The 27,117-nt window shown below is 43.9% G+C and overlaps 1 protein-coding gene and 1 long non-coding RNA gene across 2 annotated transcripts in view; both read left to right on the forward strand.

The window, feature by feature from the left end:
- Window positions 1-27,117, forward strand: part of GPC3 (glypican 3) — a 400,853-nt gene that overhangs the window by 12,833 nt on the left and 360,903 nt on the right. Inside the window, exon 2 of the mRNA XM_078063901.1 lies at window positions 19,155-19,316. Within this exon, the coding sequence (XP_077920027.1) occupies window positions 19,155-19,316 (162 nt within the window). The remainder of the gene's footprint in view (window positions 1-19,154; window positions 19,317-27,117) is intronic.
- LOC144380352 (uncharacterized) lies at window positions 20,966-23,032 on the forward strand. The gene is made up of 2 exons (XR_013444488.1): window positions 20,966-21,064; window positions 22,228-23,032. It is a non-coding gene; the product is annotated as an uncharacterized LOC144380352 (long non-coding RNA).

Genomic DNA, 27,117 nt, shown 5'->3' on the forward strand with positions numbered 1-27,117 from the left:
TTATGTCCTTGACTTTTTCGTCTTCCTAGAGGCTTGCTCCTTAAAGGGTGGCCCATGCACCAGGAGCATCAGCATCACCAGAGAGCTTGCAAGAAATGCAGAATCTCAGGCCCCATCCCAGAACTGCTGAATGAGACCTGTATTTCTATTTCATTTTATTTTTATTTTTTTAAAGATTTTATTTATTTATTTGACAGAGAGAGACACAGCGAGAGAGGGAACACAAGCAGGGGGAGTGGGAGAGGGAGAAGCAGGCTCCCCGCTGAGCAGGGAGCCCGATGTGGGGCTCGATCCCGGGACCCTGGGACCATGACCTGAGCCGAAGGCAGACGCTTAATGACTGAGCCACCCAGGCGCCCCGAGACCTGTATTTTTAAACAAGATCCCCAGTTGATTTGTATGCACTTTAAAGCTTGAGAAGGGCTGCTTCCAAGTGTAAGCTCCTTGAGGACAAGGACCTTGCAGGACTCAGGGGAGGGTCTTGCACATAATAGGTCCACATTCTTTTGATTTCTTGCATTTGTGCTGTGCTTGGCTGTTCATTCATTGATGTGGCCCCAGCAATCTATACACAAGAAATGTGTGAGGGGGGGAGGTTGGGGGAGGAGAGAGAGAGAGAGATTCAGAGAGTGGGGGTGAGAAGGAGGGAAGGGGGGGTTGAAGAATGAAGGGGCTGGATTGAGCCCGTGTGCTGGCTAATAACTTTGTGACTAGTTTGGAAAACAATCTTTGCTCTCCCAGATAGTTAGAGCCTCTTGTCCACGCCTTGGCTTAATTTAATGTGGCCAGAGGCAAGTATCTTCCAAGACCATTTTGCTCTTACCCTAGGGACCTAATGGTTTCCCACTTTTTTTTTTTAACTGGACTTCTGGGGGGTACCTTCTCTGGCCATCCCTAGGAGTCAGAGTGGAGCTTTTGAAGCTATTCAGAGGGCCATGGAAGAACTGTGCTCAGTGTTTCAAATAGTCCCTTCTGTTTTCAGAAACTGAGTTTCTGCTTTGTTTTCAAACTTCAAAGTTTATTTCTGAAATAAAGGTTTATTTTCCCCCATGGAATTCTGAAGGTTTTATAAAAGTGTTAATTTCTAAAACCTAAGTCATTTCTTGCCTTTGAAACTTCAGTGCTGTGGGTCAATTTAATAACGTTGCCTGAAGGTTCTTTTGGCCTTCAAAAGCTGTCAGATTGCCTTTTCTTTGTTCTTTGAGGGAGTAAGGTTGCCTCATTCACAAAGCTTGAAGGAGTTGGAACCAGCTTTAGTCAATCATTCAGGCTTTCTCCGCCCCTCACCAATATCCAGTTTTATTTTCAAGCTAGGTCCTAGTGGCAAAGAGATGTATCGCTGACTAACAATTCTGTGTGAAATTCTCCAAAAGCTCATCACCCTTTATTTCATAGAGTAGAGTGATAAGAAGTAGCCTGAGTTATTAGGACACCTGTAGCCAAGGGGAGCAGCGGGTGTTCTGAGCACACCCATCGCTGCCCTTCTGGGGCTCAGAAAAGCTCCAAAGTTACCGAGCCCTCCCCTTCGTCATCTGCCAGACTGCTCCCCACATCTTCCCTTTTTGCCTTCCTCCTTTCTACCCGCATGCTCTCTCTCAACTGGTTATAATTTAGAACAGAAGGTGTTTTACGGTTTGTTATATTTATTGAATGGTTTTGTGTTTCTTGTTCTCTAAAAAAATTGGAGGAGTGGAATGTTTTATATTTCCCTCTGTATTTTAGTTTTTAGTTTTTAAGTTGTGTTTCCTTTTCCTATAGTTCCTGATTTCCTTTTCTCCTCTCTCTTCCCCCATCTTCCTCTGCTTCCTCCACATCCGCTTGCCCTCAGTGATTCTGGAGAGAAAACAGCCTTTCCATTTCTGCCCGCATATTTGGTTTGGGTACCTGGTTACTTCTCCCGGGGATATTTCGAAATTCGATTCCTTAGTTAGTTTGGAATTGCAGAGCTCTAAAATATGCACTGATGAATTTACATTCCACTTTCTAAGAACTCCGAGTATTTAAAAGGGTTTCTGTACAGATAGCACCAGGCTAAATATATCTGACTGGAGTATCTCAGATCATTGCCATGTAGTTTACGTTCTCTCTCACTGTGTCATAATTCTCAATGAATGCAAATTGCATCTTTGTTCTTAGAAATCGCTTGTCTTCCACCGAACTGCCTTTTTCTGAAGATCAGGGAGCCCCTTTGAGACACTGCTAATGTGGGGTGGAATTGACACCTAGCTCACAGGCTAACCAAATGTAGCTTGCTTTTCCCCGATGAAGTGATCACATTTCAGGACATCATGTCACTTGCAGGATTTTATTGTCCTAGTTTCAAATTTGACTTCAGGTTAAAGAGCGTCTTCCAGTTGGACTATTCCTTGGTATTTTTTTCTTCGTCTTTACACTTAGGGGGATCTTTTGTTTGTCCTGTGTCTATTATCTCTCCCAAGCTTGGCCAAGGCTGTTAGGTTATGCACCTACGTATAAATATTTAACAAGATAAGTTAGACAAAATGTGCTCGGAGATACTTCAGCCCTTCCATCCCCACCCCTGCCTCCGCCCCCGCTCAGTTTTTGTGTAGAGTCACAGATGGTTGCTTTATCTCAGATGTTTAGATTTGGAGGACATTCCTTTGCACTTTGCTTGATGGACACAATGAAATGGAAGCATTTGAGTCAATCTGGACTACCAAAATGGTAGCACCAAGTAACAGATAACATTAGGCTCCTCTTCCTATTTTTTTCCAACTGGTTACCCAAACTCCCCTAAGCCAGAGAGTTTTAGGTATGAGATTGTGTGTTTTTAAAGAAAATATTTCGGATAAAGACTAATGTTCTCAAGTCAGGAATAACAATTAGTACCATTCATTAATCAGGGTCATGTTTTGACTTTGAGTCCTGGCTAGGAAATATAAACTGTGAAAGTCACACATATATATGAACCCCAGGCAAATTTATGACTTGTCAGCCTTTTAAGGTTAAATTCTTAACCCCAAATCGGGGCTGGCTTTATATGTGGAGTCCGGCGCATTCCTCTGGGCCACTGAACACCCCCCGCCCCAGCCCCAGCCCTTTGCTTAACAGCAGCTAATGGCCTAATGAGCAAGAAGGATTTCTGCCTCTTATCAGCTGCCTAAACAACAACAGGAAGGCTGATATAGAGAGTACGGGTCAAAACCTGAGTTCTCGAACCAAAAAAACTACCGGCACAGTTTAAAACTCTGGCTCTGGGATACCCGTGCAGTTATCAATACCTATCAGCGAAGGAGCCGGACACTTGAGTTCAAACAAATAGCAATAGTTGTCAAAAGTATGAACAGTCTAATTCATTTTGCTAATAGTTCGTTCCTTCTGTTTAGTTCTTCTATCAATAGCCTCCATATAGGCTTTAATGAGCTTTTAGTTTGCGCCTGGAGGTTGTTATGGTCATGCGGGGGTGTTTGATTGGCAGATGGTGAGGATGGAGGCAAGGATATTTATGTTTTGGCCCAGAGTTTGGAAGGGGTGCCAAATAAACGTAAATAGATATCTACTACTACTTTTATTTTTTTTTCAAACCGAGTTTTGGAATAAATATGCACTCAGCTTGCCACCGAGTTGGAGAAAACCTTGTGCCTCCACATATCGTACTCAAGACATTTTTGAGGAGAAAGAGTCCTTGCCTATTTGTTAGAACCACTTGGAATCCAGGCTCAGACTCACATAGAATAAATATTTTAGGGTATTCAGTGCCCATTATAGTGAAAGCCCCTTGACTTTCATCTTCTGCATTTGCATTTTTTCAGAGACAATAATGAAAACATTTTTTTTTTTCAGATTCCGTCCTGTTGTTGAAAATCCTATTTACATAAACAGGCATTGTTGTGGCTTAGGGAAGAATGTGGGGTCCCATTCTTTAGCTCCCTGTATATCTTTGCTAAGGCTTGTCTAAATAGAAGTAATGATGCTTTAGTCTAAGCAGCTTTTCTCATTTAGGTAAGCAGGGTGGTTTGAAATTTCAGTTTACTAGATAATTGAGTCTCTTCTTAATTATGTCAGGCATGCAGGTTGCTCTCTTGATAGTAAAGACCCTAAAAATCTAGTAATCTCCTCAGGCATCCGTTTGGTAATAAAATCCTGTGCATTTTCAGGGGTTAATTTTCATGACAATTGTTTGTCCCCTCCCCACCCCCACCCTTGAAGAAATCCTGCTATCTTTTAGGGCCTTGGTCTCCTCACGTCCGCCAGAGCACACATAGCAATATATGTCACGGTGTTGCTGGAATTACTGGATCTAGAGGAAATTTAAATGTATTCAGATTCATGCTCATTACACAACTTTCATTTAGAGTTTTTAATAGCCTTGTCATATTTCTCAGAAAATCATCTGCCTGACTTCGCCAGACTTGGTTTTCTGCCCTGAATGAAAAGCTGAAGATCAGCAAAACTGGAGCCTAACTATCCCCTATTCGATCCTTTAAATCAAAAAAAGAAGAAAGAAAAGAAAAGAAAGGAAAAAGAAAAAAAAAGAAAGAAAATCTCAGAGGTCATCTGGGGCAGAGTGAGGTGGGAAAAACCTAAAAAAAAAAAAAAAGCCCAGGCCGCCTTCACATCTGCTAGTCATTCCCACTGGTGTGACTTCAATTCAGCAAGTTTTTATTGAGCACCTGTGGTGGGGGCGGTGCTAATAATCGTTAACATTTATTGAGCCAGGCGCTGTGCTAAGCCCTTTATGGGCAACATCCCATTTAATCCTCACCATAGCACTACCAGGTGGGTAGCATTATTTCCCCCATTTTACAGATGAGGAAACTGAGGCTTAGAGAGGTTTAGTGACTTGGCCAAGGACAAATATTTTTCTGAAATGAATCACATTTAGTCTGGTCCCGGAGCCATGTTCCTAATCACTACTCTTGCGAAGGGCTCCGCATTTCTGCGAGTTACTCCTGAAACCAGTTCTGAGAACCCAGACTGTGTGAGATGCCGGGGATTCAAAGCCAAGCACTCCACTCTCCCTGCTCTTGGTGGGGGAGGCAGACAGGTAGACAGATGCGGACCAGGCACAGAGGGGGTCTCCCGATCCATGGAGGGGAAGAAGGTGGGCATGGGGGGTGGGGAGCCGTGGCTTGAATCTGTGGGAATGCTGTGTCCTGAGTGAGTTCAGCAGCCTGGGGGTCGTGGGCATTTGATTTTCCTGTTCAGTGAAGGTCATCATCTAGGAGTTGAACTGCCTCAGTGATTACATCAACCTGTTTCCGTCATGGCCCCAGCTAACTGTAGCGTCAGGTACCTTGAACCCAGCACTGCTTAGACACGCATGGTCAGCATGGTTTGGGACCTAAGTGGCTTCCATAGTTCCTGTGTCACAGTTTCTCTCTGATTGCACTTCTCCCTTAAAAAAAAAAAAAAAATTAAATGAGGCAGATATTCCTGAACCAACCTGCTGTGGTCTTGAGAGCGGGTAGTTTTCTGAAGGTCTGAAAGCAGGTCATTTAAGACTGGCCGCCCACAGGGAGACCCCAGATCCAGGTTGGGTTCGTGTAGCTTGATGTGGAGCCCTCCTGGCGTTGCCTGTTGGAGCCCACACGGGGCTCTGGGGAGCTCTTTATCTGCATCACCCACGGCTTGACAGAAGAATGAAGTGACTATTAACAATTTTTGAGTTTTTCAGTGAAATCACGGGAATGGAAGCAAAATCCCCAGATCACTCGTTTGGGTAATTTATTTTTGTTTTTCATAGCTCCCGAAGAAAGCAAGGAGGAAAACAGTCACCAGTGAGCATCGTTGAAAAGTCTTCTAGGTGTTGCATTAATAACTTAGATTTTCCTCGATTTGGGGAGACGTTTGGTTCAGGGTAGTGTGGACGCACCAACGTGTGTGTTTGTGCATGTGAAAGAGAGACAGACGGACAATATCCTTTAGCTTTCAGTCTCAGCTTACCAAGAACTCCTTGGGTCTTCAAGCTTCCTATAGTTGCTCTGCAACGGTTTGCTTGCCAAGACCCCTCCCGTGCACTTTCTCTTTCATTAAATCTCTTCCACAGAAAGGGGTTGCCACCAAGTCTAGACTTCAGTGACATGTAGGAGGAGGGCCAATTAGTGGGGATTTTGATTCCTATTACATGAGGGTGAGGCAGGGGGAGGAGGAGGAAAATCTGTCCTTCCCAGTCCTTCAGATTCTCAGGTTCTAACACAACAGTATGTGGAAGATGTATAAAATTACCGGAGCATTTACACAGCTATTCCCCAAGATGGCATAAATGCCACAGCACTCGTGCATGTCAGTGTAGACACTCAGACCAGCTGAAGGGTAGGAAAAGGGAAAAGATCAATAACGTGGCTTCTCCCTCAGGGATCAAGAGTGAGTGATTTCCTTGCGGTTGCATTTTGCTCAGGTGCAGTTCGTGTGTTGTACTAACAAGGCAACCGACCCCCTTTTCCACAGGTTCCTGTCGTCAGGAAAGAGGAAAGATAAAATAGAGGGCACCGATTATTTACAGTGGCTGAGAATGTAATTACAAGGTGCAGTGGCTTGAAACTGAAATTTAGGTTAGCCATTAGAGCTGGGAGAAGCATCTTAACAGTAAGGGCAATTGGGCGTCGGAGAGATTTGCTTGGGAGCTGGTTAAGCAGTATCTCCCCGAGTGCCCAAGACGAGGAGAGAGACTCCAACCAAATTCGTGGTTGGGCTGGAGGCCCAGGTGGATAGACATCTGCCATTGTTGCCTGGCTCTGTTTGTGACTACTTGCTTGGGGCTTGAAAACATTTCTTCATGTATCTGAAATATGCCTAGTTTGTGAAGCATAAGAAAACAAATGCAGTTGAACAGTGAGAATGAGGCGTTTGGATTGGTCTGAGGATCCCCCTTTTTAAAAAAGATTTTATTTTATTTGAGAGAGAGCGAGCGAGCGCACAGGGCGGGGAGGGGCAGAGGGAGAAGACGAGAATCCCAAGCATGCTCCACACCCCAGCGCAGAGCCCAACGTAGGGCTCGATTTCACGACCCTGAGATCATGACCTGAGCTAAAATCAAGAGTCGGGCACTTAACCGACTGAGCCACAGTCTGAGCACCCTCTTAACAGACTTTCAGAAATATGGGCCAAGGACGGAGGCAATATTAGGATTTTTTGCTTCTATAAGGGCTTCCTCCTTCTTATAACATGGGACTGTTGTTCAAGTTACATTTGGGCTCTGTCAGTAGGACTTTCTTAGGGCTGACCCTAGATAAAATTTGGTTTGAGTCTCTTATCTTTTTAAAAATCTTTCCTTCCTTTTTGACATTTCCCCTCATCCCCATCCAGGTGTTTTGGGTTGCCTGCCCACTCCCTTCTTTCCCGTGCTGGATGAAAATCCCAAGTAAACTCTTTAGCCTCGAGGTAATAAGGACATTACTCCAGGGGTGTTGCACTGTAAGACAAAACCTGAGGAAATTGCCTAACCAGAGTACTGACTCCGCCATGATGAAACATTTCGATACTTGTAGGTGGGGTAGAGGGAGAGAGTGGGGGTGTTAGCTTCCTAGGGCTGCCATACCAAATTGCCTCAAATTTGGTGGCTTAAAGCAACTGAAGTTTATTCTTTCACAGTTCTGGAGGCCAGAAGTTCAAAATCAAGGTGTCAGCAGGGCCACGTTCCCTCCACAGGCTCTAGGGGAGGATCCTTCCTTGCCTTTTCTGGCTTCTGCTGGCTCCAGGCCTTCCTTGGCTTGTGGGCTGTGTCCCTCCAGCGTCTGCCTCTGTCTTCACCCGGCCTCCTCTTCTCCATGTCTCCCGCCGGTGTGTCTCTTGTAAGGATGCTTGTCATCGAATTTAGGGCCCACCTGATTAATGCAGGATGAGTATTCATTCATTCATCCAACAAGCTTTTGTGGATGAAAAATCCAGATCCAGATCCGGCGCTCTGCCATGTCAGGGAGTACAAGGATGGCCAAGATATAGGTCCTGCCTCCAGAAATGTACAATTTAATGGTAGGAATACGAGAAGTATACCAATAGCTGTAACACCTAGATTGCAAAATGCGACATTAGAGGTACAAAGTGTGTTGCGAATTCTGAGTTGACGGCTCTTGGGGATTATTTGGTGGGGAGGGTAGCCGGGGTAGGGGCGGCAAACGTGATGAAAGAGACACTATGGATGAGAAGGTTTGAAGAGCTGAAGCTCAGGGAAGGGCACTCCAGGGACAGGAATAGCATGAGCAAAACAGGGAGGCTGGAAATGGAGCCATGTGTTTGTGACACATGAAATAAGTTTAATTTAATCCTCAGAACCATGTCGAGAGGTAAGTGATCTTGTCCCCATTTTACAGGTAAGGAAACCGAGGCTCAGAGAGGCAGTAACTTGCCTATGATCACACCGCTGTTAAGTGGGGTTCATACCCCCCTGGTCTATCTGGTTTCACAGGTCCTCCCTTTGCCGCTGTGTACCATCCCATCAGGAAGCTCCCTGCCATTAGTTGGTCTCTGGAGACAAAGGGCTATGTAGAAGGGAACATGGTTATTACACAGAGTGAAGTGCTGTAAGCCTGAGTCGTTGGCCTTGGCCCCATATCTATGTTCATGTAGAGCCAAGCGCTATTGACAAAGCCTTCCTAGAAAGGCAGAAGCAAATCCTTTGCCTTTTTTTTTTTTGGTGTCCTCCCAATGCCCAGTCTAGAATGGGCTCAGTGACTATCAATTGACCTACAGTTGGGGAACACAGACCCTCAGCTCTGAAATTACCTTAGCCAGGCCTGGATTTGAGAAGGTATTTGGGTAAGTCACACAGCTGATTTGGTAGCAGAGCAGGCAAGAACACTTTATAGTCTTCTAGGTAGGGAAGGGCTCTTCCTCCCGCCTCCGACGTGATTTCATACACAGGGGAAAGGGCCTAGCGCTCAGATTGAGCCTAGGGTGTTGAAATTCTCAGCTATACTTCAGGTCTGCATATTTGAAGATTGTATCTGAGAAATAAAAATTATACATCTCCTGAAAGATGGGATCTCAGCTACTTATCTGAGTAGAATAACAATTAGTGAAAGAGTGACTCAGGGAGACAGGGAAATTGCCTTAGTTTAGTCCCTCTGGCAAAATTCTAAACTAAAAGGTTTTTTTTTTTTATCCCAACTGGCATTGTTCTCCAACCCAATTTTGTTTTTATTAGGACTTTTCCCCGTGTCTAAAGAGTATGTGAGAGAGAGAGAGAGAGAGAGAGAGATCTTTATGTTGGGCTCTGAGGACTCTTCCTTCATTTTCCCTGGAATACCACTCTTCTAAAAGTTGCTGTAGTAGGGACACCTGGGTGGCTCAGTCGGTTGGGCGTCTGCCTTCGGCTCAGGTCATGATCCCAGGGTACTGGGATCGAGTCCCACATCGGGCTCCCCACTCCGTGGGGACCCTGCTTCTCCCTCTGCCTCTGCCTCTCTCTCTCTCTGTCTCTCATGAATAAATAAATAAAATCTTAAAAAAAAAAGAAAAGTTGCTGTAGTAGCATCAGTTAATCTGATCTAGTTCCTTTAAAGCTGAACTCTCTTGAAGTTCTGGCATTGGTTTCAAGTCAAAGGGGAGGGCATCAAGCCCAAACCTCAGCGGGCCCCTGGAGATACAAAGATGAGTCAGTCAGGGGTCTTTGCGTCAAGGAACTTAAATCTGGTGGAGATAAGCCATGCAGATGTAACTATGATGCAAGTTAGAGTAGAAGTGTCTTCATAAAGGATGCAGAGTGCTGTGGGAATTCAAAGGACAGAAAGCTTGTGGAGTAAATCTCTTTCTGCTCCCATAAACACTGGTTCCTGTGAGAATCCAGTCCAAAGATAAGTAGGAGTCCATTATACCTCAGTAAAGCTGGGAAAAAAGTTGTAAAGATAACAAACAAACAAAAAAGAACCAAAGATATGTGGAAATCATCTTGGAGCAGGACTCCCAGAGCTCCTCTGCATCTGGCCCTGGCCACTCTCCCCAGCTCACTTTTCCCTGTAGGCAGTGCCTGGCCGGGCCACCCATTTTCACACCCCTGTGCCCTTGCTCCCTTTTCTTTTCTTTCCTTTTTTCTTTCTTTCTGAGAGAGAGAGTGAGAGAGAGAGAGAGAGGTGGGGAGCGGTGCACGTGGAAGGGCAGAGGGAGAGAGAATCCTAAGGAGACTCCCTGGTGAGCGTGGAGCCCGACGCAGGGCTCAGTCTCACAACCCTGAGATCGTGACCTGAGCCGAAATCAAGAGTCAGACACTTAACTGACTGCGCCACCCAGGCGCCCCCTTGTTCCATTTTCTTGAAGGGTTTTTAAGAAGGAGAATGATGTGATCAGATATGTCCTTTAGCAGTATCTCTCTGGGGCTCGGGTGGAGGAGAGCCTAGTAGAGGTAGGAAGACCAGTGTGGAGGCTCTTAACAGCTGTCCAAGTGAAAAGAGGCGGGGTGATGAGGGACATTTACAAAGTAGAACCAGGGGCGCCTGGGTGGCTCAGTCGTTAGTCTGCTTTCGGCTCAGGTCATGATCCCGGGGTCCTGGGATCGAGCCCCGCATTGGGCTCCCTGCTAGGCGGGAAGCCTGCTTCTCCCTCTCCCACTCCCCCTGCTTGTGTTCCCTCTCTCACTGTCTCTCTCTGTCAAATAAATAAATAAAATCTTTAAAAAACAAACAAACAAACAAACAAAAAACCAAAGTAGAACCAGTGGGATTTAGTGGCATTTGGCTACAGGGGATGAGGATGAGTAAGGTGTCTCGAATGACCTAGAGGTTTCTAGTTAGTTTGGAAGTCCATTTCCTGGACAGGGACTGTGTCCTGGTCTTTATGGTACTCCTCGGGTTGGGCATGGGCCCTGGCCCAAAGTAGGCATTCAGTAAATGTTGGATGAATGAACCGTACACCACTTTGGCTGGCTGAGTGTAATCAGTGAATTTGTATTCCCAGAGCACATGTTGACTGTTGGTTGGGAATGGGGTCCAGAAAGAACCCGTTTGTGGGAGAGTGTAGCGGTCTAGGGATTCAACCTTTACCAGGCATGAAATGGTACGCAGTTAATTGACAGTTGGCAGTGGAGATAAAAGTAATTCATTCTTTAATTCTCAGGCTTAGAGAATGGCTTATCTCCAGGGTTGCTTTAAACTCCCAGTACTCCAGTGTGGTAGCGACATTTTGGACTGCCTTTTACAGAGGCAGAGTCTGTGGTGGCCCCAGGCATGATCTTTGATTTAAAGTCTGAGCTCGTGATACCCAGGTGCGCCCTCTGCAAGGTCATGTTCTTTCAGGCTAAATAACAGAAGGGTAACCTTCAGCTGGGTTCCCTAAGATGATTTCTTCCACCAGCAATCATCACTTTCCCCACCGGTTTCGAATGAAGTCATTTCTTTCATCTGTATTCCTATCTTGATTAGTGAGAAATTAATGAGCGTGTAAGGTTTGATTTAGATAATGATTAATTAGGGGAAAAGGCACCGTTCTAATAGCAAGTCACTATTATATGCTAAGGAAATTAGTTAATATTTTTGGATGGCTAATTGACTTGTCCTCCGTTTAAAAAAATACCTTTTAAAAGTGTCTGATATGTTTTTTTGGTTCATTAGTAGAGCAACCTGCACTTAATCCTTTGGCTAATTAATTAATTAATTAAGTAATCTATTACTTTCCCTACAAGTCATGAAGCAACCAGTTTGGGATATCATTCATTCTTCTGCTTAATATTTCTTTAATGATGATATTACATCATTATTTTTTTAGCACAATGTACCTTTGTTAGCAAAAAAAACAATCTGCCATTCATAAAGCAGACCTTGGCAAAGAAATGTGTCAAATCATCATGTATATATATATATATGTATATATGGAAAAGATTTCAATTTTCATTATTACTGAGCCCTGACGATTCCCCCTCTTCTGTTGTTGTTTGAATATGTTTTATCTGCTCTTAGGAAAGTATAAGGAGCAAGGTGTACATTAATATTTCTTATGTTCTTTATTGTGTTTTTTTAATGGGATTTTTGACAATTTATAGTCATTAGTAAAATTGCAGTGGAGTAAAATAACCAACGTATAGAACACAATAAAGGTAATTAGAGAACTGGCAGGCTGGAAGTGACCTAGAGGGGTTATTTAGTCCCTTCCCAGTTTCAGGCCGTAAGACTCATCCTCCTATGCAGCACTCCTCTTCGCGTTATGCTTTTGTTCGAGAACCAACAGCGGACCTTTACCGCCTATGGCGCCAAGCCCACAGGTTTCTCTGCGCACTCCCATTCTGCCCTGAGAAGCTAGCTGTGCCCCAGATACCAGCAGGCAGGTTAGTCTTGCCCTAGTACTCTGCTGCTGCCAAACCCATCGTACCCCTTGGCCTCTCCAAATCCTTCCCATCTAGCTCAAGTCCCACCTCTCCGCTGGAAGTTTCGTTTGGCCCCAAGAGCCTCTGGTGAGCACTTATTTATCTAGCAAATGTTGTCCGTAGGATGTATTTTAAAAATCAACTTGATTGAGATAATTTACAAACAATAAAATACACCTGGGCTGAGTGAAGACTTTAATGAGTTTTTACACATGTACACGCCCATGAACCCCCCCATCCCCAGTGAAAATAGAGACTCTTTCCATCACCTCAGAAAAGATGCTGCATATTTAGTCACCTGACCACATACCAACTTTTACTGTTCTCTAGCTATTTTTGTGTGAAAGTCTGGTCTCTTTGTGTGAGTTTTGTATTTGTTTATTTTAATGTTGCTTAACACATGCTGTGCCAAGAAGGCTAAGAGCTTTACCCACATCATCTCACTCAATCCTTGCAGTGACTCTGTAAGGTAAATGCTATTGATAATCCCCTTTTAGAGATAGGGACAGAAAGGCACGTGGGATTTAAATGACCTACCCTTGCTTGCGCGGCTAGCCAATGGTGGGGTAGGACTACATTATAATCAACTTGACAAGGGGGCCACACTGCGTTTGCTCTTTCTCGCCCATAGTGCCTGCCATGATGCTGACCTCCAGGCCATTAATACTTGCTGATTTGGAATAAAATCCAATAGAACAGATGTATTTAGACAGACCTACAGCACATTGTTCACTGTCCTCTTCCAATTAGGGGCAGGGCTCAGGCCTGAAATGGGGTCTCCGAGTGAATGTGTGAGCCTATGACTGCAAGTTCTTGAATGGAGCCAAAAAAGAGCAAGAACCGGGCCCAAAGGACAGAGGTCAAGAAAGCAAGGCCACAGGTAGCCAAGGCTGAGACATCCCCTGACACAGGAGTACACATCAGGAAACAGCCTTCTGTGGTCCCCCTGTGGCCTAGCCTCTGGGAGGGGAAGTAACTGGTAAGGGTGCCCAGCTTGGGTACACGTGGCAAGAATCCTCCAGAGGAAAGCTGCCATAACCCAAATATCCCTTTTTAGTTGTCAGACCCAGAAGCGGACCCAATGTGCAAGGAAGACATTGCCTCAAAATAATCAGAAATAAATTACTTTATAGTCCCTTCAAGTGAAACATCTATTTGTTATCTTCAAGATGTTTGGAAATTGATTTTTGTGGTATTTAAAAATATTTTCCCAAGATCAAAGTTAAGCACACAGATGTAAAATTTTTGGGGTCATCTGCCTCCACTCCCTCATTTTAGATCAGAGAGACACAAAGTTTTTTTTACCCGTGTTCTCGATCTGAGGCCCTCATTAATTCAACATTATATGCGCAGGGCTGAATGGGATTGACAGGGCATCCCAAGGAGATGGGTGTCATTCTCTGTTCTTCAGGAACGGAAAATCTAGGAGAGGAGATTATAGTATGAAGGTACTTTTTAATCCTCCAAAATAAATGGGAGCTAGCAGCCCTGTAATGACTTCAGTTAATTTTTTTTTTTTTTTTAAGCATCTGGGAATGCAAAGTTATTAAGCTCCAAAGACTTGAACCTTTCTGGCTCATTTGAATAGTCAGTTGCTGAGCCTTCTCCTCATCTCCAGCCCAGGATATATTGCTTGTCTCTAGTCCCATTTCCCAGCTGAATTCCATTTTTACATAAAAAATGAGCACCTCTCTGGTGAGTGTGGTCAAGGATTACTTTTCCTTTCCATCTAATAAAGGAGTTATTTTCCCTTAACCTTCTTTTGTTCCTGACATTCTTAAAGAATGCTTTGCTATTTATTATGTCTTTTATAGGTTGCATCTGATTTTTTGAATTGGCCTTTCTGCTTTCATTCATACAAGTATGTACCAGTTCTGGGTGTACCTCCTTAGTTATTTGCCCTTGGTTACTTTTAATTCATCTCACTTGAGATTTGGTTTCCAGAGTAATTCTTTGTTTTGTTGATGAGGATTCCTCTCTAAATTCTTTCTCTACTTCTTTTGGTTCTGCTTTGTTTCTTTCACGCGTCTGTTCCTGCACTGAAATGGTTCTATTTCATTGTTGTCATGTCTAGCTCTCCTGGCCCACTTTGTTCCTTATGTTCTCTTGTGCTGGAGCTTATTTTAAGCTGGCCTGTGAGTTATATGAAATTTACTTAAAATGTTTTTCCCTTTGGTGTATATTCCTCTCCTTCCTGGCTTGGAAATTCTGAATTCGTATCAGCTTATAGATGTTTTTATTTCCTCAAATATATAGCTAACTCTTAGCACCCAGATCAGTTGTCCTGGTTTATTGATTGATCAGGTACTTTTAACTGGGAGGGAGGATAGGTACATAGGATATATGTACATTTCTTATATCTGGATATAACCTACATCTTTCTTCATGACGTCTGACATCTTTCCCCCCAAATTCTCACTTGACATTTTGTTCTGTTCAAGATGTTTGGCTCAACGAATTCTTGAGGTAGTGGGAGTTTTTACAATGATAAGACTTGACCAAGCCAGGGAAGGGGCCACACTATGCAAGCTCTAAGTTACTTCATGAGTTATCGTATCAAAGGCGAACCAAACTGATGTCATGGTGATTCAAAGAGGTGGTCCTGGGTTTCTGCAGGTACACTGAGTGGTTTGTTACCTTCTAAGACCCAACAACTCATAGTACCGCACAGAGGAAAGATCTGAGCCCCGTTATTTTATGATTCCCACTAGCTAGAGCTGGTGGCAATAGGAACATTATCAACAGCTACCCTGCCAAATAAACCCTACTATTCCCGAAAACTGGAAGTCCTCACCAGTGGAAATTTAGAACACAAAGGATTTTATTTAGAACATTTAATTTTATGAATGTATTCAAATACAGATATTTTAAACACACATGACTTAGGCATCAGTTTACCAAGAAAGTAGATGAAACATTGCCAAACGGACAGGAACTTGGTATATGGCAAGTATCTGCTCTATGGGATTTTCCTATCTATGCGTATGTCCCAACCAACCTTGTTTAAATCTAGATTAGCCACTCTTCCCGAAGGGGACTCTTTCCCTTCGTGGTCCAGTAAACCGCATCAGTTTCTACTCCTAGAATAGCATTACATTTTGTAACCTCATGTAGAAAGAACACAGTGAGCTAGAACTAGCTCTGTTTTCTTTTTTCAGAAGATAATCATAAAGCCTTTAAGCTTAGACCGTATTTAAAATTGGTTTAAGGCTTGTCTATGAGATTGACATTTATAGGAGATAAATCTGAACTCTGTGTCTCCAGACCCCAAATTGTATTTTGACACATTAAATATCACCTTTCCATCCAGTGCTATAAATTGCAGTGCTGGATTCGGTTTGGTGATATGTATTATCTGTGCTCTCCGTTGACAACTTTTGTCAGCTCCCTTGAGGAAGGGGAAGGGGAGAGCTCGAAGTCCATACCCTGGACTCCCAACAGTGATGTCAAGTGAGGCAACACTTGATGAATTTCATTCCTAAATTAAGAAAATAAAACTTGGACACATACATTAAGGTCATGATTAACTGGAATTCCTAGGGAAATAAGATGTGATAAAGATAAATTTTCTGGTCACTTAGGACTAACCAGTCTCTCACCGCAACCCTGCCCCCTATTTTTTAAAACCTCAGTTGTTACAAAGCTGTCTAAAATGTCTGCTTATGCTTTCCTTCAGTAAGATTTGATGTTTATTACAGAACCTTACTTTGCCAAAGACCTTACAGGACTTTGGGGGAGTCTTCCCTCTACCCCATATACATGTTTTGTCATCCTGGCTAACTATGTTGCTTTTTTGCACTCATTTCCTATGCCTTAGGTATTTATCTCTGTTAACCCCTTTAGATAGTGAACTCTTTGGGGTAAGGACCACGTCTCTCTTGTTCGAGGTGGTACCTCTGCCATGTAGCACAGTGCTTGGCACATAGAAGATGAGTCCGATTGAGTCCTCTGGGAAGCAGATGCCAGTATGGCACTAGATGTCTAAGGAAAACCTTTGTGAAGGAAAATGAGCAGGGAGCTGAAGGATGCTGGAAGAACCCTCACACTGTGGCGCAGGTGCGACCCTGTGGCGGAGGAGGGAGGGAAAGAAGGACGGTAGAGTAGGAAGAATCTTTGACAGCAGTACAGTTGTAAGAAAGTTTTGTCAAGGTCAACGGGGAGTCCTTGAGCCCAAATCCCTGTCAGCAAAGTCCTGTGTCTCACAGACCTTAGCATCTTTGTTGTGCTCCATCATCGGCTGGGGCAGCCCCTGGGGATTGTGGCTCGGGTACAACACGGTGGTGAGTTCAGAGCACGGCAGTTGGGGCCATTCGTCAGTTACACGCAGCACAGTAGGAGATCTGAGATGCGCGTGTTCATGGCCCCTGCAGAAGGATCTCAACAAATGCTGGTTGGAGGGAGAGTCTGAGTACAGTGGGAGTTGCAGAAGAGAAGGGAGACTGGACTTAATAATCACTGAGCCCTAATATTTGCTAGTATCGGTGGAGGATATAAAATCATGGGACTCCCCCTCATTTCCTTCGTCTCTCCTCAGATGTTACCTGATGGAAGAAGCCTTCCCTGACTACCCTATATAAATAGAGTTGTTGCTGCCACCACCACCTACCCTATCTCCCTGACTTTGGTTTTTAAACATTAAAAAAATTAACAGCTTTATTGAGGTATAATTAACATACAATAAAGTACATATTTTAAGGGTAAAATTTAATAATTTTGACACATGTGTACGGCCATGAGACAATCACTGCAACCAAAATTATGAAAATATCCATCACTCTGACAAATTTCCTCACTCCCGCCCCCTCCCTGCCCCGTGTCCCCTCCCCAACAACCACTGAACTGCTTTCTGTCACTATAGGTTAATTTTCATTTGGTAGACTTTTATATAAATGGAACCATAGAGTATGTAATTTTTTTATGTGGCTTCTGTTGCTTAGCATAATGTTTTTTGGGGTTCATCCCGTGGTAGCACGGATCAAGAGTTTATTCCTTTGTATGGCTGAGTAGTAATCCACTGTATGTATATACCACAGTTTGTTTTCCCTTCTTTTTTTTTTTTTTTATTTTTTTTTATTTTTTTTTATTTTTATTTTATTTTTTTTTTTTTAAAGATTTTTTATTTATTTATTTGACAGAGAGAAACACAGCGAGAGAGGGAACACAAGCAGGGGGAGTGGGAGAGGGAGAAGCAGGCTTCCCGCGGAGCAGGGAGCCTGATGCGGGGCTCGATCCCAGGACCCTGGGATCATGACCTGAGCCGAAGGCAGCCGCTTAACGACTGAGCCACCCAGGCGCCCCTGTTTTCCCTTCTTACTTAGTTCTATTTTCTCTGTACTACTTATCACTATTTGACTATGTGTGTGTGTTTGTGTGTATGTGTATAGTTTATTACATATATACACACACACACACCATATATATACACAAACTATACATATACACAACATATATGCAAACTAGATATGTGTGCCTGTCTGTATCTGCTGTATCCATGGTGCTTGGCACATGGTAGGTGCCCAATACAATTTTTGTTGAATGGCTCTCATCTACTCCCCTGGCTTCACTTTTTATTCATATGCTGATGACATCCATGGGTGCAGAAATGCCTTGTGTCACCAGTGAAGAGCTGAGCACGACAAAGGTTTCAGTCATTGGGAAACTTGGCAGATGATCATTATTAACTGAGATATAGAACACAAAAGATGGAACTGTGTGTGTGTGTGTGTGTGTGTGATACATTGAGTTCAGTTTGGGGTATGCTCAATTTGAGATGCCCATGGAGTGGTTGCAGATGTGGTTTTGGAGCTCAGGAGAGAGGTGAGGGCTGTGTTAGGGAGTTCAGCAGTCATGTGGGTATAGATGAGATCATGGGTGGGGAGAGATGTAGAACGTGGGGGACAGTCAATGACATTAAAGTGACAGGCAGAAGAAGAGGAAGCACAGAATGGCAGATAAGAGTGGCCGTAGCAGTAGGCATGTGCGTGCACGCATGTGCGCGCACGCGCGCACGCGCGCGTGTGTGTGTGTGTGTGTGTGTGTGTGTATGTTGGGGGTAGGTTCACTAAAACAAGGGAGGAGGAGAGCCTTTTAAGAAGGAGAGATTAGTCGACTGCGAGGGATGCTATAAAAGGTCACATTGGATGAGGACTGAGGAGAGGTTCTGATTCCCTAATTTTGGAATAAGCGAGGAGATTCTTCATTTGGCAACTTTTTATGGAGCTGCAAAAATGAAAAGGCACTGTGCATCATAAGTGAGGTGGCAAGGAAGTAGCTCAGGAGTTCAGAGGTCGGCATTTGAATAGTGCTAGAATGTTGTAGTTGTAAGGGATTTTGGCGATTGTCTGAATGTTAATATTGTCCTCTGGTTGTTTCCTCTGTGAATCTTACCCCAGACCTTTAGTTAACAACAACAGCAAAGCTTTGATATGATATTGATGTTTTAATCATTTATCCCAAAAAGCCACATTGGGTTGGCAGACATACATTTCATTAGGAAATCATAACCGGAATTTTGAAAATTGCCTCTTGGTTGTGCTCTCATTCATAAATTATAATCAAGAAAAATAAATTGTAGGAGTGAAGATTAATCTTTTAACGGACAAATTAAATATCGGTGTTCAATGACGTATACTTGGTGCTATAAATTAGTTTGTGCAGAATTTATGAGTCAAACCTAGGCAATTAATTCTAATGGTTATTCAAAAAGAATCAGTCATAAAGATAATTGGGAGAAAGCAGGGATTAGTTAAGATAAACACTAATTTTGAATAATCAAGATTTTACTGTATTTTTAAAAAAATGCACTGTCTTGCCTTGTTCGCTTCATTTATGTGTGTGTGTGTGTGTGTGTGTGTGTTGTGACATTCTGCTTACTGAAACATGAAAAACTTGTTTGTTTCAGGATCAGATCTGCAAGTATGTCTCCCCAAGGGCCCAACATGCTGCTCCAGAAAGATGGAAGAAAAATACCAACTGACAGCACGGTTGAACATGGAACAACTGCTTCAGTCTGCAAGTATGGAGCTCAAGTTCTTGATCATCCAGAATGCTGCAGTTTTCCAAGGTGAGTGCTGAGGATCATTTTAGATGTGCCGCCCTACGGCATCATTCTCTGGGCGCCGGGCTTTCAGATGCTAAGTATAATTTATAAATTACCATGCCAGCATTAATGCTTGACAGAGAAACCTCCCAGTGAGAGATTCTGCTTAAGGAACAACACAGTTTTTAGAGACGCTGCGTTTCACTCTTTGGAGAGGCGGACATTGTCCAAAGTCATTGTCCAAGGACATTCTGTTTACCTGTGCGTGGAGGCTGCAAATCCCTACAGAAAGGGTAAATGATATCTTCTCTCAACAAGCCCTGAAGACTGGTTTAAAAAAAAAACAAAAGAGGTTGCTTAAATACCAGTTTTCTCCAGGCGTGGGTTAGATGCTTGTGGAGCACGCCCTAACTCCTTCTGACCGCGGGGACCATTTCCAGAGAGATCAGGAGCTTGACTCGACAGCCCTACGTTTTCTTATTTGCGTGAGTGGTTACCTCTTCTTTCTTTCTGAGTCTCCGTCCTTACTACACCTGTGTGTGACTGTAAAAGGAGCTGTTGTGGCATTTGCCAGAATGGGTCAGAAATTCCATTTCTCCTCACTAACTTGCAGGACTGTCCCAGCAGGATGGAGAGTACCTCCCTCGACTCAAAGACCCAGCTAGGAATGACGGTGATAAAGTGCTCTATATGTATTCATTCTTTTAATCTTCACAATAACCCTACGAAGTAAGTCTTATTATCAGCATCCCCATTTAACGGATGAAAAGCCAAGGCACAGAATGGTTAAGTAACTTGCTCAAGGCCACATAACTAATAAATGGTGAAAGCAGGATTTGAACCCAGGCGGCCCTGGCTCTTAGAGTCTTTTTTTAACTACCTCGATATGCTGCCTCCTGGGACGGGAAATTAATTACAGTTATTGGGGCTTGTTTCTATCTTTCCTGAGGCATGGGACACCAGCTACCTTTTTCTTGCTCTACAGAGAATTGGGGTCAGATAGAAAAATAACACTTCTGATGACTTGATGTTCCAAATTTGTAGGTTTATGGCACCTTGATAAGGATTGACCTCTTTGAATTTTAAGGTAGGTTGATTATAGCTTATTTTGTGTATTACAAGGAAAATCTTAGAATTAGCTAAGAAAATTATTAAAATTAGCTAATAAAGCATACATTCATAATAGTTTTGTGGGTCAAAGCCTCAGGGGATGTTGGGTTGATTATATGAAATACAGTACAGAAGTGCGAGGTATTTGTTCACTTATTTATGCGGTCAGACTCTTGTGAAGAGTTTGTTGAGACTAACAATTTGGCAATGGAATGAATAATTTAAGCTGATTTTAAAAATGCATGTACCATTCGTGTACTTCTTAGATTAGTTTTGGAGCTGATCTGCTGGCTGAAAGTGGGGTGGTAAGAAGTGATGGGACATGGGAATTGGGTCGAAGCAGAGAGCTGAAACTTACTCTTCGGGGGTGTCCAGGTGCTTTTCAGAATGGAGCGTTTGTGATTTGTTTCATTCTCAGAATGACCCGGCCCACTGATGTTATCTGATGGTGGGCGGGAGAGCGAGTGCGCTCACAGTCCAGCATGCAGAGTAGCGGACATGGCTGCCCTTCTGAGGGCCTGAGGTGTCAGCCTTCCCATCTCTGCCCAGTCCTGCATTTTGCATATTGTGTTTTCTAGGCCTGGAGTAGCACAGACGAGGAGAGAAAGGAAGTCCTGACCAGATTTTGATTGGCTTTAGCGTGGAGGTTGAACACTAGTCATGTGAGCGGAGGCTGGAAAGTGGGGGTGGGGGTAGCACCTACTAGTTGTATCTTCTCTCTCTCTCTCTTTTTCTCGCCCACACACATGTACACACACAAATATGTATTATTTCTCCAATTGTGAACATAGGAGGACAAGTCTGGCAAAGGAACATGGAGACAACTCAGTGATGTCTGAACTCACTGCTGGTGCCTACTACCTCATCACCATATGGACTCAATTCTTTCTCTTGTTTCATTCACTTATTCTTTCCCTGCTTCACATTTAGAACAAATAAACCCCATAAGAAAAAAGAAACCATGGTCCCAGACCTCAAGGCAATTATGCCATGTTTGTAGAAACATCGCCCCCGAATTCTTTCTGTAACAAACATTGGGAGGGACAAGACTAAAACCAGGGACCGCTACAAGCTGATGTATTATTGATTGCTAAGAAAAAGAGAGCAGCCACTTTTCCCCCCTTATAATTACTCATTATTCTGACGAGCTGAAATTGGGAGGGCACAGTTGTTTCGTCCTTAAAATACACTCCCTCCCCAAGATTCTGGTAGACCAAATCCGTGCTCCAGTACTTCACTCCTATGAAATTTGATGCAAGCTATTTTCTCCACCACATGAAGTTGAAGAAAGCTCATCTTGATATTGGCCTGTATCCACACTCTCTTTAGGATTCCTTCACTCGTCCACGCTGGGGGTATTTAAGCTGTGAATGCTTTCTGCAAATATGTGCACAGTTCAACGAGCAATCCTTACTGCCTCGATTTGGATTTTATGTCTTCGTTTGCAAGAAGCCTTTGCCCTCATAAATGAGCCTGGGGCCCTTTGCTGCAGTGGTTGGAGCTCTCTCTCGCTCATGTTGTTTTGATAATGATTGAAGCATTAAAAAAAAAAAAGTTGTTCTTTATTTTCAATCTTTGCATTGCCTCGTTTCCTAAATTTAATTTACTTGGATGTGCTTAGTAAAATGGGGCAGCACAATCGTTTTTTGTTTCTGCTTAATTAATTCTCTTTGAAAAACTCCACTAAAAGACTTTTTCTCTTTTTCTTCTCCCCTACCTAATAATAATTATGATGATAATAATACTAATGGCAATTTATTAAGTGCCTCCTACATGATGCTTACTCTTACATAATTCTCTCATAGGATTTATCTCCATTTTACAGATGAGGAAACTCATCGATGCCCCAGCTTCTTCCAAGCCATCATGTGACATGGTCGTCCTTGTTCTTGGTGTGCTTGAGATGAAGCAAAATTAGGAAGTTGTAGGATCTGTGGTCCTTGAGACGAAAACCGCCATCGAATTCTGAATGTTTCATCCTCTCTCCACCACCTCTACACCTTCAAGCCCAGAGCTTTGTTTTCCTTGCAGAATGTCATTCTAACTTTCAGACGTGTCCTATCAGGGAGTATTTGGGGGGTATGCCTAGGAATTTTTTCTGTATTGTGGATGATTCCAGTCTTCCCCAAGGTGCCACTGACTTTGAGGGAGAACACACTTCAGCTTTTCTGGAAGTTGCCTAACCCGCAACTTGAACTGGCTTCTTCAGAGGGGAGAAACAGAGGGGTTAAGCAGAAGACATCCCTGTGCTCCCGAAATGCATGGAACTCCTGCTGAGGTAGCTGAGAGCTTCTCGGGTCCTCATTCTGTGCCTACTGCTGTTCTAAATTTATGCGTGGTCTTTTGACAGGCTGGATTTTCTAGTTTTCTAGCCAGTGGTAGATAAGGAGCTAGGTGGAAAGGTTATGGAAGAATGCCAGAGGGAGGTACCTATGAGCAGCAAGAAGTTATGAGTGCCAGGAAGGGTGGAAGACAGAGAAGTAGACTCAGGGGCTCACTGAATGGGGCAGTCCAGAGGGCATTCTGTAGAGGGGTGCATCCTATGTGCCTCAGTAGCCCCTATATTATAGGAGGTCCAACAGCCGGTGTCCATAGTGATGGTTGTGAATCAATAAAGAAGGGTCAAATTACTTGCACCGTTTTTCTTTTCCTTCACGTTTTCATTTGAAGTGGCTAAAAAATATTTGGGGGTTGGTGTCTGAAAGGCAATGAAAGAAACACGCAGCTTGGAGTCAGAACATCTAAGTTCTAATTCTAGTTCGGTATTGGTAAGCTTTATGACTTTAGGGGGTTATTTAGACTCCATTAGCCTCAGTTTTGTGATCTACAGAATGGGGGTAATAATTACAGTCCTGCTTCCCCCCATAGGGTCAAGGTAATGTATATGAAAGTGTCTTGAAAACTGTAAAGCACTGTATTCAAGCATTATTATCTAGACAGCTCACTTATGTGGCCTGCTTTACCCCGGGTGGTGCCAGGCCACATAAGTGAGCCTCGATAAAGCCGGAGGTCACGATGTACTTCACCCACTTTTGCCCCCTACAGATGATATTCAAACAGCTTCCGGGCACAGATGAGAGAGCACTTAGGTAAAGTAGCCTTTGAGAAGGGGGTTTCTTTTGTACCTTCTTAGATGCGAAACTGTGCTGTTCGAAATGTCAATACTGCCAGGAGCAGTCATTTTTTTCCAGCTTCCCGAAGCTTCTCTTCTGGCCCCTATCTGGTATATTTTACACACAAACAAGCGGCGCGAGTGGGAAGGGTTTGTCGTGTTCAGGCCATACATCATTTTTTCAGGCCGTATTTTAATTGCATTGTCTGGCCCACAAAATCCTGGCAGTGTTGGAAGGTTTCTTCTACCTGCTTTCTATGGAGGAGACGAAAAAGACATTTCCACATGGCGGGGGGCAGTGGGGTGGGGCGGGGACCATGTTTCTGTGCTGCTGTCTCCCCAGTCCCTTGCTTCCCATTTCCATCTGCTCTTGGCAGTTCTTACACTTTTTTTTTTTTTTCTGTCAGATTCCTGTCTCTCCCACTCCCCCTAAAGAAAATTGACCTTGGTTAGAACACCCTTTTCCATCAGCTCGGAGCAATTTCTCCAGTCATTTCTGCTTGAAATAACTGTTTAGGGACATTATTCAAGCAAAGCTTTTTTCCTTCACAGTTAATATGTGACTAAATAATTGCTCGAATGTTGATAAACATGTTTTTGAGATTCAATCATTTGTTAATTTAGTTTTTATAATGTTGTGGGGGTTTTAAGTGAGCACTGAGCAATTTTTCTCCATTTCACAATTTTTCCCCTTGACTAGTCTGACAGTTCTCCTGCTCATGCTCCAGCTCCGTGGGGGCCAAGCCCCACTGAGTCCCTGACTCCGACCACGGGTCATCCTGTCACAACCCTTTCTTCTTTGAAAATAACGTACGGGAGAGAATAATTACGTTGATGTCTAATCAGAACTTAATTCATTTGCCAGGGCTAAATGTAGTAATATTAAACTGGATAGAAGAATTTTAGGAACGCAAGCCATGACCATGAGCAAGGTGATATATCCTCAAAAATGTAAATTATTAATCAAACCACTCATCTGTACAGCAAAGCTCTAGTAATCCCATTATAAAAGGGTGAATTTCTCATCAGAGCCCAGAAGATGCTGGCTTTAATTAGTGTACTTTTATGGCGCTGACTCAAAGAGATATTTTGGTTACAAAGTTTTTTAAAAAATGCAATTCTTTAATTATTAGTGCTATTGGAAAAACGATTGGAAACTGGGTGTTTGAAGTCATTTTAGTTTTAAACTTAGAACTTTTGGATTCAAGTCGGTTTCAAAATTCTGTGGCTTTCGCAGAGCCAGAGGCTGGGGGAGTTGTAAACCTTTACTGTGCCCTCTTATTGATTTAGAAAAGTCAGTCATTAGGCTGAAAACTGTTTAATAAAAAGAGCTTAGAAAAATGATTCAGTGTGCGGGTGGAGACTGTTCTGGGGCCAACGTGAGGTGAGGAGATGATACAGATTAACTCTTTCCCCCAGCCCCGGTCCCTCAATTCAACAGGGTTCTGAACACACCCCCTCTGGCTGCCATGCTCCTGACCACCTTTTCACTAGTGGGCCCAACGAAGCAAATTAAAGGACATTGTCCCTGCCCTCTAGAAGCTTCCAGGAAAAATACCACTTTTGCCTCGAGTGATTAACCCTTCCTTACCCCCACTGGGATTTGTTTACTTTCTGAAAACATATGTTTCCTCCTCCTCTTTCTGTCTCACTGAGTTGCGGTACCTGATATCGGAGTAATGAAGCATATGTTTGAGAGATTTGAATTCTCCTGTCAGTAGAGTGGAGGCAGAAAAGATTTTCCTTTAAGCTGGAAGTGGTAACGTAGAAATTAAAAACAACTTTCCCTCTGTGGACTGTGGGAAGCTTCCAGGGGCTGAGGTGCACCCCCGTACCCCTCCTTTTTTTTTCCTCATCCTGGCTTCCAGTCAGCCACCAGGTCATGTTTGTCCCTTCCCGTTCCCTCACATCGTCTTCCTCCACCCCGTTCCCCTCTGCCCTCTCTGAGTCTCAGTGGTCTCACCGAGTGCATACTGCTGCCCGTTGGCCTGGTCTCCGATTTGAGTTCCAGGCTCCATCAGCTCACACCTAGACTACCAGCAAAGGCAGAACTAAGTGCCATGCCTTTGGACTCCTCCTCTGGCTCCCAGGCCAGCTACAGAGTGTGATGATTAAGAGGGCAGGCTCTGGGGTCATGTGGGTGGGGTTTGAGTGAGTCTGGGTGGGGATAGGTAGGACAAGTGGGGTGGCTGTGGAGAAGAGGAAGCTGAGGGCTTGGGCCGAGAATCAAGCCTCCCCTCCCAACATGTGCTGAGTCGGTGGGAGACAAATGGAAAGTCTCCTCTTCAAAAGTGTTATTAGTATCATCTCACTAAAACCTCATGGCAACCCTCTGAGGTTGACACTATGATTAGCCTCATTTTACCCCGAGGAAGTAGGGCTTTAGAGAAATGAAGGGGCTTGTCTAAGGTCAGCCAACAAATGGCAGAGGCAGGAATTGAACCTGGGAAGGCCAGCTCCAGAGCCGGGGCCCTTAACCAGCATATTATTATATACTGCCTCTCTGTATTTTGTTTCACGGTCATGGGCGACCTCCCCAATTCTAGCTTGCTTTCTTGCAAGGGACTTCTGTTGTATTGAATTAAAAAACATTCGCTGAGCAGGAACCTAGCATGTCTGGAGGCAGGCATTGTGGGGGATTCAAAGATAAAAAGCACTTCCTGCTTACCTTCAACTTCTAGAAACCAAGACTTTTATACATGAATAACTCGGGTACAAGGCATCCCAAGAGAAATGCTGTAAGAAACATTTAGCAGTGGGCGCCTGGGTGGCTCAGTTGGTTAAGCGACTGCCTTCGGCTCAGGTCATGATCCTGGAGTCCCGGGATCGAGTCCCACATCGGGCTCCCAGCTCAGCGGCGAGCCTGCTTCTCCCTCTGACCTTCTCCCCTCTCATGCTGTTTCTCTTGCTCGCTCTCTAATACATAAATAAATAAAATCTTTAAAAAAAAAAAAAGAAACATTTAGCAGTCTTCTGTGGGGAGTAAGGGTAGATTCAGGTTTTGTGGGGCCCAAAGCTTATACAATCTGGGGGCCCTCTTTAAGAAAAAGAAGACAAAATAAAAACTACAAAATGCCCGTGGCTCTTCCAGGTGGAGGATCACAAGCGTGGGTCCCTGCAGCTTAGGTTTCAATAGCTTCCCACGAAACCCGCCTCTGTATGGGAGTGTGAGGTTGGAGAAGATTAATTCCGACTAAAGGGTAGAGGTTCTTGGAGGAGATTGCCTGTATGAATTCCCCAGACAGACATGGCTCTTGATCAAAGAGAAGGGCAGGTGAGGGAGTTAGGTAAATCAGTGCACATCTTATTTCTAAATTAAATTAAAATTGGAACATTATTAATTGCCTACCAGATACCAGTCTTGCTGGCCTCCCTGGCTAGCCTCGTAGCATCTCAGCCTTCCCTCTCGAAAGAGCAAGATGCCTAGGAGACATGCAGAGAGGGGCAGAGTGTGACAGACGTGTGCTCGGGCTTCCGGGGGACTGGAGTCTGAGTCCCAGCTCTGCTAGGTCCTCTCTTTGTGACCGAGAGCAAGTCACTTGTCTCCGAGCCATTAATTAAGCAGGGTTAATTCAGAGGAGGGCTGTGAAGAGCTCAGCCCTG

This window comes from Halichoerus grypus, chromosome X (assembly GCF_964656455.1).
Source record: "Halichoerus grypus chromosome X, mHalGry1.hap1.1, whole genome shotgun sequence".
NCBI classification, from domain to species: Eukaryota; Metazoa; Chordata; class Mammalia; order Carnivora; family Phocidae; genus Halichoerus; species Halichoerus grypus.